Raw genomic sequence first — 27,389 nt, forward strand, 5'->3', positions numbered from 1 at the left:
CACTTTACGTTCGGTGTCGAGAACGTGACTCTCCGCGCTCATCCAATTAGAAGTCGTTTTCGACAGTACGAGGCAACACACTTGCAAACGTGTTACAACTCATGTTTCGAGTCACGATAATCTCATTAACAATTCTAGCATTCATGTACACTATATTAGCAGGCTAAATAGGGGAAAACAGAACATGAGACTTTAGGATATATACAGTATGTCCTCCTCACTGAATCAACATGCTAAACAGTGACTGTCTAAATGTAAAACTGAGTCTATTGTGGCTTGTATTTGTGCAGGATAAGTGCATCAGGGTTGTATGAATGCAAGCAGAACACAGTGCTAAAAAAAGTGTTATGAATGAATTACATAGGATGTCAGATCTTCACATAAAATGCTCTTAATTTACATGTATTCACTTTTGTCCAGCAGAGGGTGCACCTCCTTCAAGAGAGCAACTGTGTGCTGGACAGACTGAGGACAGAATCACAGGTCACAGTGCACCAATCTGTTATTCTTGTAACAGGCTATGTTAGAATATATTCTAGACCAACTGAAGTCAGTGTGTACATGTGCAGTTTTGAGGCAGAGAATAATAACTTATACCAATGTGACCATTTGTAAAAACAAGTAACAATCTTTTGTGAGGACACATTCTATATATTTATTATTGAAGGGCTTTGATTTATCGGTTCAGATAACGGGTAGGGTCAGTGTTAAGGTTGGGCATGTAGTGATAGCTAGACAGGGCATTAGGTGTGTGTGTGTGTGTCTTTTCTGTGTGTTGACTACACCATTTGGACAAGAAGATTATTCACAGATATGAAATCTCAAGTTTATTAAATCATGCAGAATTTGTTGCCTTTCCACCTAAATATAGAGGGGACATCAGAGGGGGTATTTATCATGAATAAAATGCAAACAACAAAAATAACAGAAGCTATTATAAGCCCATTTTGTAATTACGTTAAGACTTCTCACTAAGAGGTGCGTTTAAAACAGAGTGAATTTCTCCAGTCAGCCGGCCTATCTCTTCTCTGCCCTTGATGCATCAGGCGTCGCTTCAAGCTTGCAGCCCAGCCAGTATTTCGCAATGGATCGTGGGTAAGGAGGGTTGGCAGAATCCACACGTTTTGTCTGCAGATCCACTCTGTAGTATTTATCTGCCATCATAAAAAGATAATAAACATACAATCCAAACAGTGTTAAAGGAGGAAGCTCAAAGATAATCTTTGTCGTTTTCACTCGAATTTTCTATTGTGTTGAAACACAGCCGAGCCCGACTATGCGATAGAAATTAACTCCATGTATTCATACCTTTCTTGAAAAAATACACATTTTGCACGGGGGTGCCTTTGGACTCCTGCGTGGGGGCCTCATCAAAGATGCCGCTGAAGTCGCTGTAGTCAAGCCAATCATCATAACCCCACAAATCATCGAGCAACGTGTGGCGACTCTGCCTTCTTCGCTGTGCCCGCTTCTTGCCGGGCCTCTTCCTCCGACTGCTGCGCCTCCTCGCTGGTGGAGGAGAAGAGGGCGTGGGTTTGGGGCTGAGGTAGACTCGTCCCACCATGGCAGCATCTACAGGAGAAATGATGCCCTGCCAGTCCCTGCTGGTTAAGCGAGGGCCTCTTTGGTGACTGCTGACTGAGTAAGGGTGAAAGGTGACAGATGATTAGAAACAAACACATGTGTAAGAACACAATGAAACACACAAAGACAGCTGAGGCCTTACAGGAGCTTCCAAAGAGCTCCGTGAATAAATCCTCCCATGTCTGATCACAGAAGAGGTCCGTGTATCGTGTGAACAGCACAGAGGGGGAGGTCTTGCTCATGTGGACGCACTCCTCATGGGAAGGCTGGTGCTTGAACTCATACTGGTGATACTTGTCCCCTGAAGAAAGAAAGAAACTCATTTTGACTTGTCACAGTAGGAAACACAAAATAATAAACTTGATGCCTGAATTCCATTTAGCTGCTGGGGTTTCAGGGTCCTGCCATGGTTACATCTATTGTCCTCTTAGTTACTAAGCTTTCCCCTGTACGAAATGATGAGACGAGGTACTTTCACTTTCCAGCAGAGATTTCCAGAAGTACTCAGTTCTTTTACTGAAGTAAAAGTAGCAATAGTGTAGAAATACTCTATTACAAGTACAAGTCCTGCATTTAAACGTTTACTTAAGTATAAGCATCGCAATATATTAAAGTACAAAAAGTAGAAGTACTCATCGTGCAGAATGGCACATTTTTTGTCTTATTTCTTTTCTTATAAAATACAGTATGGGTTTACTTTCCTCTGCCTGTAAAAACTATTCACACAAAACTGCTGCTAAACTGCTTTGAACTCAGATGCGTATGCAAGTTGAGCACTGCGTTCATTCAGTGATCATATCTCATGTATATATGATCAAAACCCATCACAGTCTAAACTCAAGAAGCTTTTGAATACTGAAAAAGATCACACATCCTTACAAAGATACCTTTGAAAAAGTAGGCTTTCTCTTTGCTAAGGTGACTTGGTGCTGGTATGGCGAAAGAGGCATCGACGTCATCTGGTATGCCATCAAAGCCGACTAAAATGTCCCGCGGATAGTCCTCATCCAGAACGTCACCGTCAAACCTCCAGTACTGTTTCCCCTGAGAGAGAATAAAGACAACGCACAAAGCAGTAAGGTTTGATGCTGCCACATATTGCTCAGGAGACAATGCACGTCTATTATGAATACTGATCCAATGGTAAAATAATACATACAAATATGTTACGGTTGGCTAAGTATTTTACCTGATGAAGATTTGAGAACTGAAACATTGTTAATGAAGTGAATAATCAACTGTGTACAGAGGTTTGCAGACTCTAGAGAGAGGTAGAAGTCTCTACCTTAAAGATGTAGGATTTTCCCTGGCAGTTGATGCGTGTGAATGCCGTGTCTATGGGTCCAGAGATCCCCCACACATCCTGGATGAGTTTTGGGTAACCGGGAAGTACAGACGTCTCATCCAACTCAAAGAAATATTCACCTGGAGGAAAAGCAGTATCAAGTATCAACACCGAAAATTTAAAAATACCAAATGAAATGTACAGCCTGCACAGGTTTGTGCAGTCAAGGGTGCTGATGTCCAGGTTTGAGAAACATACTGTATAAGACAGAACCCCTGGTGGACATGGAGGTTTACCTCTAAAAGCATATATCGAGCTGTTCTTCAGCTGCAGAAAAGCATCAAAAGGTCGACCACTGCAGGCCGCTGCGTCAGGCTCTACAGATGGTGCAGGCCTTTGTGTGGTGATGGGTGTGGGAGATGTGGCAGTTACGGTTGCTGCGACTGCGTTGAAAGTTGGTGGGAGAGTTGTTCCTTGTGCTTGTCCTTGTTGCGCTGTGACAGTCGTCGCTGCTTCTGTCACGTCATCTGTTTCCTCGAAGGTATCGCCACGAGCAGCTGAGGGCAGAACAGACGAACGTTGTGACACATGAAGGTGTTTCTGTAAAAATGTATTCATTTACAAAAACAAGAAACTTGAATAAAAAATAAAAACTGTTTATTCCGTGAAATGGTAATATTCTACTGCTGTACAGACTTTTTTTGGGGCAGATGGTATCAATGTCCCTGCAGCAGCTCGCATAGTACACACACATGGAGTCACACTGGCATTTTGTCTGCAGGTCGAAGGAGCCACAGCGACCCACACAGGACTCTGAGGAAATGCAGTTTGTTTGTTTCAAATGACATGACATATATTGATGTATTCAGACTTGGACAGACAGTGGTGGAGGACGTACTCCTTTACTTGAGTAAAAGTATATTGGTAGCAGTGCAAAATACTCCATTACAAGCATTTACTCTACAGAAAAAAGGCCCATTTGACTGACACATTATTATATACTGCACTAATTCATCAATGTGTTGGTTACTGTAAGTAGCATTTTACTGATGTAGCAGGTCGAGCTGGAGCTTATTTTATCTACTTTATTTACAGATAACAGGTATTTGAGACTATTGGTTCCCAACCTCCGGGTCTGACGCCTCCAGTAGGTCAAAAGTCCTAAAGGTCTGCCACGCACTTTTCTCAAATATTTGCTTTTTTTTTTTAAATATTGGATTATTTGAGATTTAATCTTTCAAAATGTGTTTCATTTCATGTGTTTCAAGCACCAGGCTCTTCCTCAGAAGACCTTGGTGCTCAAAATGTTACACAGTAAATAAAATCCCTCTAACGGGAGCTACCTGGTGGGGGTATCTCTCTTAATTCTTCTAGATATTTCTTTGAACACACACCCTATCAGACACTGCGATGTATGTTTGTCTTTCTTATCGTTTCATATTTCATATATTTATCATATTTTTGTTTCTTGAAAAATTCTGATCTGAAAGGTAAATAGTATGTACTACAGCTGTCAAATATATGTAGTTGAGTTAAAATAATAAAATGCTTCCCTCTGAAATTTGGTGGAGTAAAAGTATAAAGCAGCATGAAATGGAAATACATTTTTGTGATGCTACAGCACACACAGCTGCATTTAAAGACGCACAAGTAATACGATACTGAATGAACACATACTGCAAAATACAGTGTATTAAAAAACACTTTAAACTTTTAATATTTCACTACGAATAAGTAAAACATACAACTTCACATTGTTTTCTTATCTCATCTTTATTATTCAGTGTGCCGGTGTAATATTGCATTTAGCTTCAACATTAGTTAAATTTGAAAAGACAAACTGGAAGACTAACCTTCTGCAGCAAAGGTGGTGTCCAGCAGGAGGACGAGGCCCAGCAGAGCCACTGCTGGCTTCATGTCTACAGAAAATATGACACTTCTGACCAACAAACCAAAAATGTGGAATCTTAATTGAGAACACAACTGTGTGCCTGTTTACATCAGTGAACACTGATGAGTTTGAGTGCCCCAATTCAGGGTGCAGCATTGTGTGCAGATGATCAATAGATGTTTTTCAGAAGCCGTTGACCCCCAGGCATCTGCCATCCTGATTGGTCAACACTCAGCTGTGACAATCATTAAACTGTGACGGTTGATCTCTGTCCTGTCTGTCCAAGAACATCCCCCAAACATGAACATGTTCACTATAAGGCTCAGAATATACCCATTGACTTTACAGTTATGTGGCAAATTTAAAACTCAACTTCAGCAAATTATTAATTTACTTTATCAAAAAATAAACAAGACAGATGATTAGAATAACTGTATCATTGGTGGTCTATTTAGCTTGAATGGCCCTTAATAAGGAAACTAGTTTAAATGCAAAATTACAAACCAGACTGGACACTACAGAAGTGTGCTATTGTCTGATGAAGTCGATATATACGGTATATGTGACTTCTGGTCGAATGAGGGAGCGGCTATCGGAGCCCAAACATTGTGTAACCAGGGCAGTCATTTTCCTCTTATTGATCTGTGGTGCAAAAAACAACCCTAAAGCAAACACAATGCCTTCCTCTAAATGAAGCCCTGATAACTAGAAAGAGTTCAAACAACACAAATGTAACGTGTTTATAAAAAAGCAGTATGCGTTTTTCATTTGACCGACATGAGATTGTGTCACAGAAGTTGTTGATCAGATTCAGCACCGTGGAGAGACTAAGAGGCCGAAATCAACAGTGATGATATTACTTCCTCATCACTCTGTTAAAGATTGAAATATCTTGATTTTTCCATAGAAACTAAAAGACTCAGTTAAAGAGCAGAAGAGTGTATTTATTTTTTCTCCAAACTCAAATTGAAGCATTTCTGGCCATGTAGTACCAGTCGCACCAAACGTAAAGTGAAGTGAAAACTGGATAGATTAGATTTTTGGGCAGCTGGACTTTGCTTTCTCAGTCAGTTAGTGAGAATATCTTTATTTTAAAAGATCAGTTAAAGGAACACACACTGAAAATCATAGAAATATCTTGAAGACTGTTTTAATCTACAGAGTTTATTGAGTTAATAATTATTATTATTGTTCAGATCTATTTATTGAGAATGTGGTGCAGTCCAGATTGTTTATATAGCTTAACCTCAGCATCTGATGCGAGCCTGCAGCAGGTCTGACAGAGAACAGCCTCCTGGAGTTTATAATGATTAAGATTTGAGTTCAAGATGAGATGCACCAACAAGAACGAAGAAAAGATTTCGGTAAATTAGTTTTTAATTATACTGGATTTTAAAATGCTAACCAAAACTATATTGAAATTGAAACTGACTGTCAATATTGAATATGTATTTGAATATGGTGCAAATACATGTTGTTTAATAAACCAGCAAAGTTTAACAGCTGTTTTTGGTCAGTTGGTCTGGCTTTATAAACAACATTAATAGTAATTTCCCACATGTATGTTCAGTATAGTAAAAAAAAGAAATAGCTTCAGAATTAGCTTCCTGTGATTAGAACAGATGAGAAAAGAAACATGTTGAGAATTATGTATCAGAGAGAACCTCAGTAGAGCTCCCATTGTTTAACAAAATCACTTGTGAGGCCTACATATAACATTTATGTAAATATAATGTTGATATCTATAGCAGTAGCTACCACATTTAACTTAATCATTCTCTGGTAGTCCCTCCATTTATGCTTTCTGCGATACGACACATGCACTTGGTTCGATTTTATTCGGTTGACGGTGTGTTTTATGACTTAATTGAAGCTATTCCTTGACCTTATCTCACAAAAATGAAGAATAAGTCATAAAACAACAAAGATATCTCGGCGATTTCTGTGTGTTGTGTAAGCTCATAAAATACTACAGTGATATTGATAGTCTGAAATGGGTTGTTCTCACGTTGCTCTTTATTGGTTTACACGCTATGAGTACTTATTTTTAGTTAGTATCTGTGCTGATATTTGAGTTATTTCTGTGATTTCTGAAAGAAACCTTCATCTCCATCTAAGACAAACAATGTTGAAAACAACTCTAAATTGACTTGAGTTTTTTGTTTACTTTACTGTTTTATTTCACTCTCCTTGTGTCTTTCTCATTTCCCAGTTTCCTTGATTCCTCTCCTTGCCTCCTCGCTTGTGTCTTAGTCCTGCCCACAGGAGACGTGAGCGGAGGAGGCAAGGAGGAGGCTTGAGGAGAGAGGAGTCGAGGCAACATGCATTTAACAAATGAGACATCCTCGCCTTGGAGCCGTCATTTTAAAGCATCATCAATTAAATATTAGGTATCACAGCTGTAACACACAGCCTAACGCATGTATGTAATGATCTCTGTCAGGTCAGCATAACAGCGTTCATGACAACTTATATATTTAATAATAATTCAAATCACAAAGTAGCAAATATATATATTACTTATGTTTTCGTATTGGATGTAGGCTACTAATTAAACTGCTATAATCTTGACATCGTGACATCGGGAGGTACTGGACTAGCTTCTTTGCAAACATGTAAGCAAGAAAGTTGTTGCGAGGTGTTTTGTATTTCACTTGTTTCACAACCCACCGTAAAATGACACATTTTTATTTTTACACTCGGGTTTTACATGCTCGTAGGCTTTTCCTTTCCTTCAGCCTAGCTGGCCGTGTGCAACACCTGACCTTTGGCTACACCTGACAGACTGCTTTCCTTCAGTTGATAAACCTATCGTTTGGCTATCTTTCTCCTCATGCCAATCCCCCCACCGCTCTCTACCTTTACTATTACCTTCCTCTCTTTCCCAATAGCTCCACTTCCCTCTCTGTCAAGGGTTGCGATCTCTTCGGTGTTGAGTTAATGTTTAATTTGCAACTAGAGATATAAAGTTTTTTTTTTCCATTCTTATTAGTCTCATTACCTCAGTGGTTCTCATCTGTGTTTCTTCACTTGTACTTTACTGTTGTAGGTAGATTCAGTCTTTGTTCGTCTTGATCAGCTGTCCCTTCTGAGTTGCACTGTGGATAGTCTTTCTCCTCCTGGTGGCTTCTTGTCAGTTTTGCTGGGAGAATCATGGTTAGTTGGCTGAGGTGGCTGTGGTACCACAGAAACTACATCATCATCGTTGTCACTCCGCTCGCACTACTTCCCCTGCCACTCATCATCCCTACATCGGTGAGTGCGTGTGCATGGTGGTGACTTGACTAAATTAACTGGGTGTTTTTAATCTGTGTTTGTCTTAACTGAAAGAACATTACAGTTACACTGTAACTGTTACACAACAGTTGTGGTGGGTTTGACTGTTGAAAAAGATCTTTGCCGCCTATCTGTGGCCCTTTTTTTTCTACTTTTGTACTTCTTGAATGCACTGAACATACCAGAGAGGTACATCATGGAAACACATGCTTATTAATTACGCTTGGCTAACATTGTCCACGTTATTAACACATGGAGACGATTGCAACAGATGTGCACATGTTGTTTCACATGCACATCAAATATTTGTCCTGAAGATTTAATATCCGTTGAGTAGCCTACAACCTGTTGATTAATCTGACAATTGCCTCCTAAATAGTTATTTTATATCGGTACGCATTTTTGAGGTTGTTTTATAGTTGCAACTAATCTGCCTCTAGAAATTTCAGGACACAATAGTGTGCATGTGTCAGGAGCTCAGTCGGCAAAATCAAGCAAATGCCACACTGGAGGCAATCTTTTTACGAATACAAATGTATGCCATCACAATTATTTAAAAAATGCGTCAATCGCATATTAACACATTATAGCTTTGTGTTTGGCCATTGAATGTCACTTCCTAACATTCCTAAAAGGATCCATATAAACACAGTCATCTTATGAACCCGGTGACCCATGTACCGGTAACCTCATCAGCGTGTCGATTTGTCGTTATTTAATGACTTACTGGACGGAAGTGAGGTGAGTGTGCAGTTCATTTTAAACCAATTTTTAACCACATTGGACAACAAAGAGCCTTTAGGTGCCAATAAAGACACATAAAGATGGCTGCATGCTAGATTTTTAAATGGACAAATAATACATCGCATGCAAAGTTATTGATGTAGTGATGCATCTCGGCTTTTTTTTTACTGCATAACTTGTTAAACCATGGAAACAAAATGACATTATTGTCATTACTATAATAACAATAATTGTGTGTCTGTCTCTGTTTATGTGTGTGTGTGATATTTGGGCCAAACATCTGAATCTCTACTTTGACTGTCATATATTGAACATAGCATATTTTAGATGTATAATGATATAATGCTGCCATAATGACGTGATGTTTGTCATTTCTCATGAAGACAATTTGGCCTGAACACTTCTTCTTCACTGCCAATTACATCCGACCCGAGTATGTGTGTGTGTGTGTGTTTACAGGAAGCCAAATGTGGCTATGCTATCATCCTCATGGCTCTGTACTGGTGTACAGAGTGCATGCCTCTGGCTGTGACTGCCCTGCTGCCAGTCGTCCTCTTCCCCATGATGGGCATCATGAAGGCTGGAGACGTACAGTACTTATTTAGACTACAGTTTTGTGCTTCATTATGCGCCAGCTTATATGTTTTTTACCAATACCTGTAGGAATACTACTGCTTCTCAACAGAAGGTTCTTTGATATTTTGGTAGGTTTCTAAGGTTTTGTTCTTCTGTCGTCCTTGACAGCACTTGGAGCAAAGTTATATAACGTGAACAAACAATCAGAAAAGGGATGAGACCAACTTGAGTTAAATGCAGCTGACTTGCCATGCAGCCATCCTCACTTTTTTTCCTCCTCTTACCTCTTGATCAAGTGATTATATTAAGCTACACATCTTTGAGATTTCACCTTACGACAACCTCATATTTGTCTTTCCTTGGCTTGCAAAAGGTCAAAGGTCAGAATCAGACAGAGCAGGAAATTGGCTTCGTATTAATTGATGAAACACAGCATACTGAAAATGTCGATCCGACCTTTAGTCTCATGACATACTGTATAGACACAGTCAAATCTGCTGATCCAGTGTTTTACTTTTACTGCTCATAAAACAAATTGGATGAAACATTATGAATAGGGCAGCATGCTCACAGGTCATTGCATTAGTTCAAAGACATGCAATGTTTGTTTTGCACGTGTTTGGATTTTTGATTCTTCTGCTGAAGTTAGTGTCTGTGTGATGTGTTTCAGGTCAGTATCGAGTATCTGAAAGACTCGAACATGCTGTTCATTGGTGGCCTGTTGGTGGCCATCGCAGTGGAGCACTGGAGCCTTCATAAGCGCATCGCTCTCCGAGTTCTGCTGCTGCTTGGCGTTCGTCCGGCCCTGTAAGGAAACGTGATACGGCTCACCTGTGTACACTACAGCAGACAGCGAAAAGAAAGATGTGACCGGAGGGTCAGCGGTGCCCCCACGGATCTTTTTAGTCTTGACTTGCTCATGTTTTCAGATGTCAGAAATGCTCAATTGATTACACAAATCCTCCATTCAGCAGTTCTTATGATATAATGTATCTCTCGGGATGATAGATGCACATACACAAAAATAAATCAAAGACCTCAGCTTCATCCATTTGTCAAGACGCACTCAATTACAGAAACACGCTGCAAAAATAAAAAAACACCACAGGTCTAATCACCACCAATACTGTTCTACTCGTGATCCCTGTCCTCGTATTTACTAACCGTCACCACCCTCTCACACAGGTTAATGTTGGGCTTCATGATCGTCTCATTCTTCCTGTCCATGTGGATCAGCAACTCGGCCACCACGGCCATGATGCTGCCCATAGCCCAGGCCGTGCTGCAGCAGCTGAAGGCCACAGAGGCTCGGGCGGACGAGCGAGATTTCCAGGCTGCAGCAGAGAACAACCACGCGTTTGAGCTGGAGATCACACAAACTAAAGAGGAAAAGATGGAGGAGAAACCAGACACAGAGGTTCAGCTGGAGGACGGAGAGTGTAAGTAACAAAGTCTGCTATAGATGACCACAACCTTTCCGATAACTTTAACTTACTGAATGCCTTGGGCTCCAGATGAACATGAGTGTAGGCCAGAGTCACTGCAGGAGTCCAAGAGAAAAGCGCTGGAGATGAAGTACCAGCTCCTGATCAAAGGGATGAGTATGTGTGTGTGTTACTCTGCCAGCATCGGAGGCACGGCCACGCTCACGGGCACGACCCCTAACCTCATCCTGAAGGGTCAAATCGACGAGTAAGGCATTACCAAACACAGGAGAATATTATTCCAGCTGTTTGTGCTCTCCTCTCATCTCTCCGTCTTTCTCATCTTTTGTAAAGGCTCTTCCCTGAGAATGATGATGTCATCAACTTTGCCAGCTGGTTTGCCTTCGCTTTTCCCAACGCGGTGCTCATGCTGGTGTTGACCTTTCTCTGGCTTCACTTTGTGTTCCTGGGCTTCAAGTAAGACAACTTCAGCCAAGTGCAGTCAGCATGTTTAAATGGTTACTAAACCCCAAATTTAAAAATATGGTCCCACTTCCATCATGTGGTATTTATTTCTTAATAGTTCAAGGTTTGTGGAGTACCCTGAGTAATCAACGCATTGCACACAGTGAAATTACCTCCACTGTATTGAAGGTGGCAAGTGCTTTTAAAACCCTTTTTTAAAATATCAGAAAGGAAGAAGCTTGTTAGCAGAGCTTAGTAAAAAGAATGGAAACAGCCAGCCTGCTCTGTCTGAAGATAACAAAATCCACCGACCAGTACCTAAAGCTCACTTAGTATTTATGTGTATCTTATTTGTACCAGATTATTTCTTGACTGGGACCAGTAACTTTTCTGTCCAAACTTGGTATACCATATAATGACACTACTATGAAAAAAATGCTGTAAATCCATGGTTTCCTCAACCTTTAAGTTTAGTCCATGCTTATAAATCCTCAAACGTTTCTTTGATTTCCAATCTTTGGCATATTTGAACTTTGTACTTTTCTCCTCAGCATGAAGAAGTCATTTGGCTGCGGCATAAAAAGCGACAGAGATAAGGAGGCGTACGCGGTGATGAAGCAGGAGCACAATAAGCTGGAGCGCATGCCGTTTGCTGAGTGGGCAGTGCTCATCATCTTTGTCCTGCTGGTAGCCCTGTGGTTCACCAGGGAGCCGGGCTTCATAGACGGCTGGGCAACAGTGCTCTTCAATAAGGGGGGACCGTGAGTCTTTCTTACGCTTTTCTTTCTGATATACATTATTCTTCTGTGCCATACACCTCCATTACTGTGGTCTTTTCATTTGTTTCACAATTATAAACATGTAGAATATTTTCAGATTTATCCTTTAAACTTCTCTCTTTCACTTCCTTTTACTCTTGTCCTCTATTTTTCCGTCAAAGTATGCAGAAACCCATGAACCCTTGATCTCTTCAACACAAATGGCATTAAGATGTAAAACTAGCACATCATTTACACATAAATGCATCTCTGTTCATAGTTCCAGGGTTTTGCACTATGACAACAGTGAAACAGAGCCGGAAAAAATAGCAGCAACACATTCAAACTATCATTTTGTCCCTTAGGTTTGTGTCCGATGGAACCATCGCTATCTTAATGTCGATGCTGTTCTTCGTCATCCCCTCCCAGATGCCCAAGCGTGGAGGCTACGGCATCAATGCCGAAGGTGAAATGTTAAATCCACTAATCCCTAATAATACAATGCCTTCATGATGTTCGTGTGACCTACATTTCAGCTCATTCTAACACTGGATGAAGATAACCAAGCGGATATGACACCGCTCTTTAAAAGTAATTTACTTTTTCATGTTCACACTTCATCTGTGTCTCACAGGTGAGATAGTGAACGCTCCCACCACTCTGCTGACCTGGCAGGTGGTCCACGAGCGAATGCCCTGGAACATCATCCTGCTGCTGGGAGGAGGCTACGCTCTGGCTGCTGGCAGTGAGGTAAACACCCAGAGAGGTATAGTACGGAGTCAGTGCATTATCTACAGTAAATGGCGGATAAGCATGCCCCTAGTTTGGAGAAACAGCCAGGAATACCAGCACGGAAGCAAAGCAATGTACTGCTGTCAAAAAGAAAGGCCCACCTAACAAAAAAGTATATTTAGGTGTACGCTTTATCTAGAATAATTTCCCTGCTGTCAGTCAGCCCTTTCCGACGGGGAACTGAAACCGTTTTATCCATCTATGATCTCTTCAAAGCCAACCAGACTTCATTGACGAAAACAGCGATTTTTACTTTACAGATCATGGAAGCTGCTCATCTACCGCTGCCTCGATCGGTTAGTTTCATTGTGTGACTTTGGTGAATCTTAACAAACCTTTCAAAGCACCAAAGACACACAACAAAACAAACAAACAGCTTCAGTTCACTAGAGGTAATGGCTGTCTGATGGCAACGTAAAACAGTGAAAATATTCTAAATTTGGCATACACTAAAACTGATTTATAGGCCTTTCTTTTAGATGCCAACCGCTATCTACTATAGATAACACACTGACTCTGGATAAGTACCTCAAACATTCCAACTATCCCTTTAAGAATTCATGTTCCCTTTTTATTGATTTATGATTTGTTGACTAATCCACAACTGAATGCTAATTTCTATTTATTTATCTTGTCAAACCGGTTCTGTTTTCTGCTTTTCAAATGCGAGGAATTCCTGTACCTCCTGTGTTTCACGTCATTTCTGCTCAAAACTTTTGTTAACAGGAGTCAGGTCTGTCCAAGTTGCTGGGAGATAGCTTGGCACCTCTGCAGCAAATTCCCCCCTACGCCATCTCGTTGCTACTCTGCATGCTGGTGGCAACGTTCACCGAGTGCTCCAGCAACACAGCCACCACCACCTTGTTCCTGCCCATCCTGGCCTCAATGGTAAGCAGGTGTCCACATGCACACACAGGTGTTAACACACAGCTTCTCCGTGTATTTAACTGTGCTGTGTGTTTCTGCTAGGCCATAGCTATTGAGATACACCCGCTGTACGTGATGATTCCCTGCACCATCGCTGCCTCTCTGGCCTTCATGCTGCCTGTGGCCACACCACCCAATGCCATCGCCTTTTCTTTTGGAAAACTCAAAGTCATGGACATGGTGAGATTCATACTCACAATACATAATCTATGTTACAAGAATCATTCATGTGAGGGAGGTTTGGAGGACCTAATTTAAGAAAAGATAGTCTTTGTTGAGGCAGGAGAAAAATCGTACTTTACAAAGACTGGTGAGAAATTGATGCAGCAGAGACCTTGTAGGTTTTAAAAACATGTTTTGAGTCTTTGATTTTAGTTCGTGGTGTGTAACATCTCCCTTTGAGGAGACTTAATTCATTGCTTTTTAAGACTTTTAAAGACCTAGACCTGTACATACCCTGTTTTTCGACCTCTACTCATACTGTATACTGATCAGAATGTCACTCTCTGTTCCTTCAGGTGAAAACCGGCTTCGTGTTGAACATCATTGGGATTTTGACCGTTAATTTAGGCATCAACACCTGGGGATACGCCATGTTTGACTTGGGCACCATACCTCATTGGGTCAACATTACAAACAGCGGACCTTGAGTAGGGGAGGACGGAGAGAGAGACATGGAGAACAGGAATGACACAGAATTGTTTTTTAAAGCCCTTGAAAACTTCAAACCTTAAGTGACTCTCTATAAAACAGTCCTAAGATAAGCATGACTAAATAAGCAATTATACAGAAGGGGAGTAAATTAAAGGTTGGTTACAGTAAATGTCGTAAAGGAAATAAAGTTTAAAGACCATTTAGACCAAGTTTCGCTTGGCAGTGGTGCACCACATACTCTCATACAAACCTGTAAATATATAAAACGAGACCTTGGTAAAAAAAATAGCTGTGATAAGCTTGAAGCGATATCAGATTATCAGCTCTATAATCAGACGGACTCTCCCCTGTATGTGTTTAGTACTTCCTTGTGTCGGTCCAGTGACAGAACAAAACAAAAATGAAGTGTTCATTAGAAAAAAAACTGAGGTCACTTCCTTGTACACACTTTCCTGAATGTGACGTCATCTTTTTGATCTATTTATCACTCACAGATGCACACCGTGTGTGTGAGTGGTCATTTAAATTGTGATTATTCTGAGTGATGTTGTGTTTACAAACAATGTGGAAATGAGCTGAAACTGAAATAATTGCAAGAGTTGATTTAACTTATTACTGTGGTCTTTTGTTGTTAAATACTTTGTTTCATTGTCGCACATTTTATTTTTTATCAGTGTATTTGTTGCACTGTTTTATGAACATGAATTTACTTTACCTTTCTTAACTTTTTGTGATTATTTGTTTTCCTTCAAGGGACATTATAATCTCAATTTCTAAATACGTCGCCTAGATTAATCCGGTTGAAAGCTATTAAAGGAATAGTTTGACGTTTTGGGAAATACGCATATTTGTGTCCTTGCAGAGAGAAGGCCGATATCACTCTCATAATTGTACGGTAAATGTAAAAATAAAGCAGCTGGTTATCTTAGGTTAGCATAAAGACTGGAAACCAGGGGAACAAGCCAGCTGAGCTTTGTCCTATATGGTAAAAAAAAAAAAAAAGCCTTTAAAACTCATTAATTGACATGTTCTTTGTTTAATGGGTACAAAAACCCAAGTGTAAAAATGTTATCCACCAAAAGATTTCTTGTCTGATTAAACAAACAAGATATAACGTCTTGATTGTGAGCATTTGAGGTGCTGGTAGGCTCATTTTTAACCATCTTCATGGTTAACCATCCCCTCACTCCAGCTTCACACTGGGACAGACATGAGAGTGGAATCAATCTTCTTATCTCGGTAAGAAAGTGTATTTCCCAAAATGTTGAACCATTCCTTTAATAAATTCCAGTTATAAGGGCCACATGTCCTCAAAGTGCATGAGATGCTAAAAAAACATCTTTAGCATCGCGGAAGTTAAAACATAGAAAGTGCACAAATCAGTAGCAGGAAGGTGTTACTAACATCAGGTAGCATAAGTACAGATGAAAAGGCTGTATGTACCAGAGCCGTACCAGAGCCGTTTATGTTCTAAAAATATCATGTAAACAAAGTGTGAAATATCTCTCATTCACTCACAATATTAACAGTCAAGACACTGTGATATTTCAAAAAAGTCCCGTAAATCTTTATTTATTTTTTGTTCAGTCATACCGACATTTGAATGGTCAAGAAATCGACATCTGTTCAAAATAATTTGTACACGAGTCACAATCAGTCAAAAATAAATCTACTCTACTTACATTTTTTGACATAACACTCATTCAAGTCAGTTTTATCAACACACCGAGTTCAATTTGAGCTCTTCTTGTCTGTATTTTTTATTAATTTTTTTTTAAACTTGTGCAGACTAAAACAAAGTCCCGATGACAATCTGAATCCATTTCCACCCTTTTCTTGTGTTGATCTGAACACACAACGGGTGCATTAATGTGAGTTCCTCTAAACTGGCTGCACTTCCTTGCATACCTGACTCAGTATTTGCAAATGCAGGTTGGATTTTACTGCAGAATCACTAAAAACACAGCAACCAAAACCTACTTTCGAGAAATTCAAATCAAAGAGTATATGCAGATAGGCTGAAACACTTTTTGAGTCGGGTTGTGTCTCCGCACAGTCAGAGAGAACGGCAAGTGAGCATACCACAACTTAGAGGCGTCCCAAGACACTGATTCTCTGTGTGATAGATTCCCTCAAATAACAAGAGATCAACACACTCAGGTCTTAACTTACTGGAATGTGTCTAAAAAAAAAAACAGTCAGAAATGTATGAGAGGCAGAAACTAGAGAAACAACAAATGGACTTAAGAGACACGAGACAGACGGATTTAGAAACAGACATTAGAATGCACACAAACCAAAAAATATATTTGAGGGTGATTTCTGCTACATTCCCTCTATCTCTTTCCTTTGTGCAACACAAATCTGATTGAAACAAATCAACATTTAAAAATGCTAATTTTCTTCTTCTCTTATGAAGTGTTTACAAACAGCAAAAATGTCAACTCGGATAGGCAACCTAACAAAAGTTTGAACAACTTCTTTCTGACCTAAACAAAGCAACATGAGGCTGGAAGTACAACTAGTACACACATGACAAAGTACATTATGGGCATTTCAGATTAGCTCATCTTCACAAGTTCCCCCTTTGTTGGCTCTGCCGACATGTTGTGCTTTGAGCAAAGACGATGAACACATACGCCCTACGGGCAACACACGCCACACAACTCGAGAAATAAATAAGGAACAAAGAAAACGGGTCTGATGAACTAACAGGTTTCCAAAATCTATTTTACCTTTAGAAACCAAATGACCACATTATTGACATTTAAGTTAATATATTCTTACCAGACCATTAGTCATGCGTCACACTGACAGACACAGACAGTCATACAAAGTACACAAACACACTCCAAAAAAGCTCACTCACGGAAACTGAGAAGAAGAACTGAAGTCCATAAAACACTCGAGTTTAGATGCAATATGTGTTCCTAAACCCTAACATACAGCAATGAAAAATATTACGGAGGTTTTAACTTTTTCCACTTCACACGACGTGGCTAGAGAGCGAAAAAACATCTGATATTTCCTAAAAAGTTGCTTACTTGCTGGTTTATCATGTTACAAAAACACTTTGTTACAGCGACCCCACGCCGTGCTGTGAACTGTGTGTGTGTTTGCAGCTTTTAGGTTTTGCCAAACTTATACATGCTAACACACACACACACACACACACACACACGCAAACACACAAACAGTTTGCAACTGACACGTCTGTGTGGCCGTTTTCTGGATGGCGTTCTCTCAGCGGGAGGAAGAGATAGAGAAAGAGAGAGATAAAGAGAGAGAGACTACTGGATTGACAGGACGTTAGTCCCACCAGTGTACTCTGATCGCCCCCCCAGGTCAGTCCGTACATCCACCTGTCTCTCGTGTCCGCGTGTCGTCTCTACGTCCCGCCGTTGTACGAGTAGTCCGCCTTGTTGTGCATCACCAGCTTATTGTCCACAAAGTAGAAGCTGTCGGACTGCGTCTCATACGGGTGCAGGACCATCTCTCTGACTGAGGGCAGACACAAAAACATCACTGCTGTTAGAGCACTGGTTCACAACCAAGGGGTCCAAGATACATTTGAAGGGGTCCCAAGATGAGTATAGCGATAAGAAACAATGAATACACATTTTTTATGTTTTAGCTATGCTAGCAGCACGGCTCTATAGGGATGGCAATGCCGGTCTGTCGGTCCACCACTTTGGTCCAGACTGAAATATCTTGACAACCGTTCATTAGACTGCCATGAAATTTGGTAAAGACATTCATGATCCCCAGACAATGAATCTTACTGATCTTGGTGATCCACTGAACTGCTATTGAACGCCAAAGAAAGAAAGCTTATCAACAACTGTTTTGTTAATTGAGAATATATTATAAAGCATTGACTTACTGATGTCTTCAGACAGAGGTGGAAATTCGTAGATATGTTCACAGGTGTTTTTGCTGCTGGGCATGCAGAAGCCAAACTCAAAGTCAAAACTCTTGAGCAACTTCTCTCTGAAATAATGTCTCTCAATCATCCTGAAGTTTTCTATCGGCATGTCTCCGACCGTGAACTCAACGCTGCAGGGACGAAGACAGACAGACAGAAACAGGTGAGCGGGGCAGGGAAATTACAGACAAACAAAGGAAGACACAGAGGACACATCCTTATCAGTAAAGATTCACACGTTCTCACTTACGTGGCTCCAACTTGCCGCAGTCGGAGAAAAGCGGGGGTGAACTGGTAACGGACAAATCGGCCGGCGTTTGGGTCAACATCCCCCTTCTCCCCTGCTTTGTCTAAGTTGAGGATCAGTTTGCGCGCAACAGAAACAGAATTAAAGTAAATCTTTTTAGTTACGGACATTTTCTTGGCTTGCCTGTTACAAAACACACAGTATTAAACAACCCAGAAAAGTAGAATAAGTGCCAGGTTTACATTCCAGTTCATGTCTGCTATCAAAAACTATGCATTTTGTTTGGTAGAATAAGCACCAATGTGTTGGTGGGAAGTTAATGGATTTGTTTAGTGGATAAGTGCTTTATAATGTTGATTTACTGCAAGTATTTTCATGTTAATTGTAGGTTAAGTGAAAGAAATCCATCAGTGACTCGCCTGTAGATGGAGGTTTGGTGATTTCAAACAGCACCGTGGCGGACTCCATGTCTCTGATCCTGAACCTGGTGAAGTCAATGTTGTAAATGTTCTCGTCCGGGCTGCAAAGATAATCTAAAAAAGGCAGGGAAAAATAGAGAGAGAATTACAGATTAAACACTAATACAGAGGATGCACTTTTTTACTTTCTGATCAATACTTTTTGAGAGTGAAATGTGTTCAGAGCAGAGAGGGTCAAAAAGTGACGGCTGGATCGGTCTTTGATCAGATATTTTAAGATGTCATTGAAGAAATATTTCATTTAGGCAATGTGTTAGAGGAGCCATTTCCTCACAAATGGGACAATGGAGGCCCAAACAGACACACACATACACGTACACACACACACACACACACACCCAGTAAGAAAGAGACACAAGTTATTTTCATTCCTCTAATCCTTCCTGCCCTCACCGGGCAGTGTCACTGCGTATTAGCGCTCCCCAGCAGAGCAGACACTTCCTGCCTGATCCGATGGCACCGCAGGCCGGCATGTGTAACTTCAACATCTCTCCATCATCTCCACTGCCTCACTACGGCAATCATAAAGCTCACATGGATGAAAAATAAATGACAAATACATTTGGGATAACGTTGTTTCAGAGAGGGGAGCGCTGCAGGTCAGAGTCAGTGAATGTGTGATTACAAGTTAATAAATCTGCAGTTGTCACACAGACGCACGCTGTGCCGGCTGACCACATGTCTGCTCAAAGACAAAGAGGAACAACAGTGGAGACATGGACGTCTATCAGTACACAAGGGATAATTTAATCACAAATGACGGGAGCTCTGACTGTCCAATCAACCCACCAGCTGTCCTCTGTGACGCATCGACAGCTTCCCACTAAAAAACAAGACAACGTGATGTGTCCAGATGTTAACATCAGCTCCCAACTCTGCATCTCATGATGGTTTGTTTTTCATATTTTTGATTAAATATGAATTTGTTTGCTAAATTGATTCAATCAGTATCTTACGTTTGGTACATTTAAAAAAAATGTCATGATGTCTTTTAGTTTGGTGGATCAGGATGTGTGTAAGAAGACACGGGAGGGTCAGCACTGACGGTAAAGGTCTGATTTAAAATCAACTGCTGATGCAAAACACCTGACAACATACAATTACGCAGGGCTGTGTTTATTCATAGCTTCTGCAACATTAATTCATCACATGTACCTGCAAACCATCAACCATCATTACTAAACACCAGAAAGGTGATCAACAAACACTTTACAGACGGCTTCACAAGTGAGGATAAAACTAAAAGATCCTTGACACGGGGACATAAAATGACGGCTCCCATTGTGTAAAAGAAGAACGATGAAATTGATCACGCGAATGCTTCAAAATTAAGTTCATAAAAACGCTCGATCAAACCTCAAACCACTTGTGAGGAAAATGATCGGATATGATTTCAATAATGTGCACCTTGAATTGTCTATTAGTCTGTAGTTCACCAGTGTTGCTAAACTTGAAATGTAAATGATATAATAAGTAGGTCAGCAGTATTAAGGAAGAAAGTGTTTTTAGTCACTTACTCACATTGTTACCAAGCTGGAGCCTTTTTGCTTCCTGAATGCTGTTTATTTCTACATTAATTCTCCCTGGAAGATTGTTTACAATGCTCTCTGCATGCTATTTCTCGTGTTTATGTGTTCATAACAGAGAAACATAACCCGAAGTCACAGCGTGTTGTCGACTCCGTTTAAAGAGTGCTCCCTCCTGACAGAGCTGATCTGATTCGTTGTGACGCTCGGATGCCTTTGCTCCTCTGTCAGTCTGAACGCTGAGGTCGGCTCTTCTGAACACATCAGCTGAACACGCCGCCGCACAACACTTGAAGATCCACACAGTCTACACACACACACACACACACATGAGACCGACAAACAAACAGCAGCCACATCATTCTAAATAATAGCATTCATCATCTATGGCTGCAAGGAGCTGGGCCTTGATAACAGTTAGTGTGTGTACTTGTGTAGGTTATACAACACTGTAGCCTCACACAGCTAGTAGCTAACAGTTAACGTTGAGTCTCATAATTACAGTACAGACAAGAAGTTTGAACAAGAGAGTTTGCTGTTCGTTTGTGTGTGTGTAGTAAATCACACACAGTCTGACAAACACACACACACACACACACCTGAGGATAACTTGCTGCTAGGAGCTAATGAAGCCGTGATCAGACCCCTGTTCATCACTGTCAGCTCTCCTTCGGGGTGCTGTGATAGTAAACACACCGAGACAGAACCCGTCCCTGTCCCTGTGTGTGTGTGTGTCTTTATAGGACTTATACAACCAAAAGACAACCTTTGTGAATTCAAAGTGTTCAGTGACGTGAAGTTGAATGAGGAAACACACTAAGATAAGTGTTGCAGCAACTCTGCAGCGCTGCTGGAAAACAGGAAGCTCGTCTCAACCACTTCTTCAAACTTCAACATCAGCAGTTTTTTTTTTAACAACAGATGTCATGTGTCCTCATAACAAGACTAATGTATCGACCTCCAGATCCAACATTTTACAGCCTTCACTTATAATTACATCTTTTATCAGCACGTCATGTCGGATGGGTATCGTAAAATGTTTTCTGGTGATTTTTTTTTTGGTGTTGGAAACCAACACAATGATATGTCTCTTTGGGACTTTTATAGTTTTTTTAACAAATGGTTTAAAGTGTGGTAATAAAAAAAGTAAAGATTTCTGACAAAGTAGCTGCTCAACGAGTGTTTGCTGCAGTGTTAAACTGCATTATTGTTGTTGCAAACAGCAACCGATCAACCAGCACAGAAACCTTAAGGTTCATACCTTAAACTAAATAGATTTATGACAAAGACAATGTTTGTTTTCTGTCATCTCTCGGTTGATCACAGCAGACGTGGCAGAAATCAGCAGTTTACTGGCTAAACTGAGTCGGTCAGGTCCACAGTTCAACACACACTGAACCACATGGCCTAGATTCAGCCAGAATAAACAGTTGTGAGCTTGTTTTAGCTGTTCACCCAGATAACGCTGGGACAGCAGAGATCTTAGGAACCTTCCAGCGGGAGGGTTTAAGATTACTGGCATATGAAGCCATATTAAAGCAACATGAAATTGGGCAAAAACTGAGAATGATCGATCTTAAAATGGTGAAGTGCATTTAAAATATTTTGTGAGCATGTTAGCATGCAGACATTAGCCTTGTTAAGCACCGCTGTGCCTAAGTGCAGCCTCACAGAGGCTTGTTGTGAATGAAACTTGATATGGAGCGGAACAAGTATCGATCGTCAAATGCTCAAGATAAAATCTCGAGAACCGGTGGCATTAATCAGGTTTAAAGGCGCAATCTGCAAAAAGTTTAATTAATGTTTTTGATGAAAGATTCATTATATTGCGAGCCCAAAATAGGAAAAATTGCCAATAGTTTTCTGATTCCAGCTTTTGATATGTGGAAATTTGATGGTTTAAAAAAAACAAAAAACATGGATCATTGACATTGAATACATTTGGATATTTTGGTCGAACAACACATTGACGAAACAATTTCTAAAAATGAATTATTGCAAAGTTATTGTTAGTTCCAGCCCTAATTTTGTATATATCTAGAGCTCAAAGTAACATTTTTAAGTAGCAAATTTTTCTCAAATTTACATTATAAATCAGAGAAAAGCTACAATTCCTCACATTTTGGAATATGGAACCAGCAAATCTTTGAAACTGTAGCTTGATAAACAAGTTAAGTTACTAATACGAGTATAAATTAGTAATTAAGTATTTGGGGATTTTGGCCTGTTGGTCAGAAAACACAAGACATTTAATTTGACCGAACGATTAATAGAGAAAGCAACTGGCAGATTAATTGATAGTGAAATAATGGTTTGTTGCAGCCCTACTCGGATTGTCATAGGGAAATACTGGTTGAGGTCGAGGACTGATGAATTATTGTCGATATAGAAATGTGGTCAGAGTCTTTTAGCAGTGTGCTGCATCTGATGCAGTTAAATGCTCCGTACTGTCAAGTTAAACGGGGCAGCAGGTGATGAAACCAGGTCAAATTGATTTGCTTGTCAGAATAATTATGAGATTATTCAGATGGGTCATAAAATTAGAGAAGGCCCAACACAGATATTGTTCACTACTCAGAGGATTTCAGAGACTCACTCATTGTGCCATGACCCTGTAGTCAGGTAAATTCAGGTCAGTAAGACAGGGACGAGATGTGTCGCCCTCTAAACCTGAACAATATCGAACTCCATCACAGTGATTAGAAGAGGATGTTTTGCAAATTAAGTCTCTGGCATTGCAACCTTTTTCTGGCTTACAATGCAAACTAATTAAAAAGTTGTAAAGTGAAGATGACATGGCATTTTAGAGCATTGTCCTTCTGCAATTTGGCATATTTTATGTTTCATTCATTAATTTCAAACGTAATCATGAGCCAGTTGTGTCAGGAGTTTTGTCAGTCAGCAAAAAGGTAGATACAATCAACAACAACTAAATCATACTTTCAACTTTAACATGAAAATTGTAAAACTATAAGTGAGATCAAATATACATAAAAAGAAGCCAACAAAACAAACACTGACAAAATGTTTGTGTGGGACCTTCATCTACACAGCACTGAGAGCCGCTGTGAGGTGATCAAGAGGACAGGAGACGATATGTGTGGTTTACATGCCTACGGGACAGAGTGGTAGAAGTCCATAGGAGCTGGCTGTGTTATGTATATAGTAGAGAAGCCCTCACTGAGCTGAAGGGAAGCTTATGTCTCATGTGGGATAACACACCTGAGAGTGGTGGGTGTTAATTACTGTAATGAAACACTAGCACACAATGGATTTCATGCAAGGACGTTAACCTCAATCTTACTTTTTCCCGCGAGGCTTTCTGGTACGAGTGTTCACCAAACTCTCTTCACTGAATCAACAAATCGTTTCAGCTTGAAACAAAACAATTGATTAATCTGAAAAAATAATAATAATGAAACTAACTGTTTCCTTAAAAGAAACAAGTATCTGCAGAGGAGTCTTTCTTGCAGATCTGAGTGTGTGATGGGTCGGCAGATTAAGATTCAGTTAAGAACATAAGTTTGGATCAGATCAGTCAACTGAGCAGAAAGCCTGTTACGTCTATGCAACTCTTAATCAATCTCAGCAGTTTGCTTTGATTACCAGACGGATGGAGCAGAAAATGATTCGTGGCAACTTCACGCTATTTGAAAGTCTTTTTTGTGAGAATGTGTCCGACACAAAGGGAAGTTCCCTCTCCTGTGAGACATCTATGCTCCAAACTGCTTCAATCAACAACGTTTCTGACTCACAACTGTTGTCAAGTATAACTGAGCTGTGCGGAGTTTTGTCAGTGTATCATGCCACTTTCGGGAGGGAATCAATTTCAGCCACTTGAGAATGTGCAGCAGCAGGAAATAACTGAGACAGACGAGTCACAAAACAACAGAAGGGCAGCAGTGGCTCTCTTCAGGCGGTTTCCTGCTTTGCACAAGCAAGCGTGAGTGTGTGTGTGTGCACATATGTCCGTTTTGTCTGTGTAATCCATCAAGTGACAGCACGACTACGTGAAACGGCGAAGCAGAGGAGAAGAAAGAAGAGGAGGAGAGTAGGAGGAGGAAATGTGGAGGAGAACAGAGCTGCACGCTCCACTGGCTGTAACCACGGGGAGATGCTTCATGTTGCCGTAGTGATTCAAGCGTGTATTCACGTTGCTGTGGTGATTCACACATGCCTCCTATTGCCTCCGGCGATGACGCTGCGAGATAGAAAAGTGAGAGTTTCCAAGACCATAATAAGTTCGGCGTGGGAGACAGAATCATTACGATGTTGCCGTCGCTGTGCAGCTGGACAACGATCCCACACACAGACTCACTCGTGGAAATCACCAACGACAGACACTCATGTGTGCAACATACGTAAAAAAAGACATTTAAAGAAACTTGACGGTGGCTATCAAGGAAGAAGCTGAGCCAAAGGATGTTCCCCGAGCTTTTCCTCTTCTCAGTAAACTGTGATTACGTTGGCGTGGACGAGCAAGCTCTCATTCCTCATTACAGCATACGCTCCCTGTATTAGCATGAGCTTCACGAAAAGGTAACACGAATAAGAAAAAGGATAAAATGATGACAAATATGATTTGAGGAAGTTATCTTCACTGTAGAAATAGTTAGATAGACGAGCACTAGTTGCATGGCTTATCTCACTGTCACATGTGGAAAGCTACAAGACCATCAGTACAAAATGTGAATGCTGGTGAGTTTAAATGCCTTTTAAAATAGCTAGAAGAAACTCCAACAGAGTGTTTGCATGTTATCACACTCAGTCTGCACCGTAATGGCCAATGTAACCGTGTTGTGTAAGGTATTATACCGGTCTTTAAATAGTCAAATGCCCTGCTGGCCACCTATTAGCTAACTACTGGTTTAAGACCTGAGTTGGTGATACATGTAGCTGTTCTTTTGCACATAAGAGCTCCTTTGGCTGCTATCGCTCCGTGTTTTCCCTATAAGAGGCTTGTTTGCGATTTAGAGGTGTGACATAAAAAAAGAAAAATACATTAAGCTTTATAATTTTAACATGATGAATATGTCATTAAAATTAGCCATTTAAAGTTCAACATGGTATTGAAAATGTGTGAAGAGGCAGAAAATGCCAAGAAAATAAATATAAAATTGGTTTGTTTATCATTGAATGAGATGCTCTACTTGTGTATAGAGACTGTATTCACTGAGCCTAAACAACACACTGTAATATGCAATCATAGGCAGATGTATAACAGGGTCACTTTGTCTGATAACAAATACTTAAGTGCTGATAATAACAATACTTTTGTAATTTAACTTGGATTTTGAGTGCAAGACATTTAATGTAACGGAGTGTTTTGACATTGTGGTATTACTTGTATTTAAGTATTGCTATTTATATTTAAGTAAAAGCTTAATTTACTACTCATACAATACCATACAACCTTTTTGATGAAGTTTATTTTAAATCCCAAGCAACCCGACTGCAGAATTAAACTGTAAACTCCAGCTAGAACATTTCAACACCAGCTCCCCAGAGTTGGAAAAGGTTTTTTAGATATCTGTATTCCACATATTTGTTAAAACAAAAATGAATTTGTCGATTACAAACACACACGGACATGACACCTGGGTGTTTTAATTCTCTGCTCAGGTGAAAACTTCTGCACTGAACTAAATGTGAACTGATGCAAAGGAAGCATACATGCTGCTTTGAAGGATGCCTCCTCAGTCCCCCCCCATTCTCATTCTGCATCCTTCTAGTCGCATAAAATCATCCTTCTAGTTTAAGAGGAAAAAATGTAAGCCATGCATGTTTGCAGCAAATTAACTAACATCTGCATTTGAGGAGTCTTTCACCGCTCCATCACACTTACTCGAACCGCACATGGTGTTTTTTAAAGCACCCACTGTGTGCTGAACTTAACCTCCAACAACGCTGGCAGGTCACAGGGAAACCGAGATGCCAGCAGAGGAGGTTAACGTTCACCGCAGGACAGGGCTCCACTGGTGCATTACCATGTGCTGGAATAGGGCCTAAAGAGATTACATAAATAAGGGGACACGGCAATGACGTGATACGTGACTCATGCAGGAGCTGGAACATTGCAACACCTTTGTCCTTGTGCGTGTCACTCAATAACCGACAGTGAACTTACTCTCTGTGATCTTCTGCAAGCCCAGAACATCCTCCGGAGTAACCACCGTGCTGCCGAGCAGGTCCTCCTCCGTGGTCACCGGGACCCCGACGTCGGTCGAGTTGCAGCCCTTCTTCACTTTCATCGCCGCCGTTTGCTTCGGGCTGCTGCTGTCTGTGCCTCCGGTGTCTCTGCCCGGATTATTACCGGCAGGCTTCTTAACGGTTGATGGGTCCTGGCTGCTGCCTCTGCTGGTACAAGAATAGCTCATTCTCCGCTCCTCCTCCCCCCTTCTCCTAACCCAGGGCTTCCAAGATACAAAACAGTTGCCTCCCTCTCCCCCCCTCCCTCCTTCGCCGAAGGATGCACAGTCGCTGTACGTTATCCGGTGCTTAATTCAAATCCGCTTCGTCTTTATGAGCCTGCAGTCTGTCTCCGCCGCAGACGGCTTGCATGCAAGCGGCCGCGGCTCTCGTTGGCTGTGAGCGCAATATGTGGAAAGCGGGCTGATTTCAGTTTTTTTTATTTATTGCGCAGCTGCTTTCTGAGACGCTATTTCAGCGGTGTCCTGTGAAGCTATAGTCTGATGGGTTTGAAACTGAAAAAGAGGCGGCAGATGGCAGTTGCTGTCAAGGAGAGGGGGGGCGTCTCAGCGCCTGGTGCTTCTGCGCGCAATCTGTGCAGCAACCGTCAAATGCACGCAACAATCCAGATGACAAAACGGCTGATA

General features: G+C 40.9%; 3 protein-coding genes across 3 annotated transcripts; 1 reads left to right on the forward strand and 2 right to left on the reverse strand.

Moving 5' to 3' along the window:
• Positions 1-1,017: 1,017 nt before the first annotated feature.
• vtnb (vitronectin b) lies at positions 1,018-4,786 on the reverse strand. Its single transcript, XM_076102547.1, has 8 exons — positions 4,723-4,786; positions 3,566-3,682; positions 3,166-3,426; positions 2,870-3,009; positions 2,472-2,628; positions 1,727-1,885; positions 1,309-1,638; positions 1,018-1,154 (listed from the first exon to the last, which is right to left on the reverse strand). Exons 1-8 carry the CDS (start codon positions 4,784-4,786, stop codon positions 1,018-1,020), a joined length of 1,365 nt encoding a protein of 454 aa, XP_075958662.1.
• A 3,127-nt stretch (positions 4,787-7,913) lies between these two features.
• LOC142960295 (solute carrier family 13 member 2-like) lies at positions 7,914-14,372 on the forward strand. The gene is made up of 12 exons (XM_076102091.1): positions 7,914-8,015; positions 9,240-9,368; positions 10,027-10,163; positions 10,542-10,795; positions 10,871-11,048; positions 11,135-11,257; positions 11,797-12,006; positions 12,369-12,469; positions 12,638-12,753; positions 13,522-13,683; positions 13,765-13,902; positions 14,241-14,372. The coding sequence occupies exons 1-12, from the start codon at positions 7,914-7,916 to the stop codon at positions 14,370-14,372; spliced, it is 1,782 nt and encodes a 593-aa protein (XP_075958206.1).
• Positions 14,373-16,782: 2,410 nt separating this feature from the next.
• On the reverse strand, positions 16,783-27,034 carry unc119a2 (unc-119 lipid binding chaperone a2). The gene is made up of 5 exons (XM_076102683.1): positions 26,681-27,034; positions 18,968-19,081; positions 18,552-18,651; positions 18,260-18,432; positions 16,783-17,877 (listed from the first exon to the last, which is right to left on the reverse strand). The coding sequence occupies exons 1-5, from the start codon at positions 26,928-26,930 to the stop codon at positions 17,765-17,767; spliced, it is 750 nt and encodes a 249-aa protein (XP_075958798.1). The 5' UTR covers positions 26,931-27,034; the 3' UTR covers positions 16,783-17,764.
• Positions 27,035-27,389: the final 355 nt, after the last annotated feature.

The sequence above is a fragment of the Anarhichas minor genome, unplaced genomic scaffold, assembly GCF_050575085.1.
Source record: "Anarhichas minor isolate MPS153535 unplaced genomic scaffold, ASM5057508v1 ptg000027l, whole genome shotgun sequence".
Taxonomy (NCBI): domain Eukaryota; kingdom Metazoa; phylum Chordata; class Actinopteri; order Perciformes; family Anarhichadidae; genus Anarhichas; species Anarhichas minor.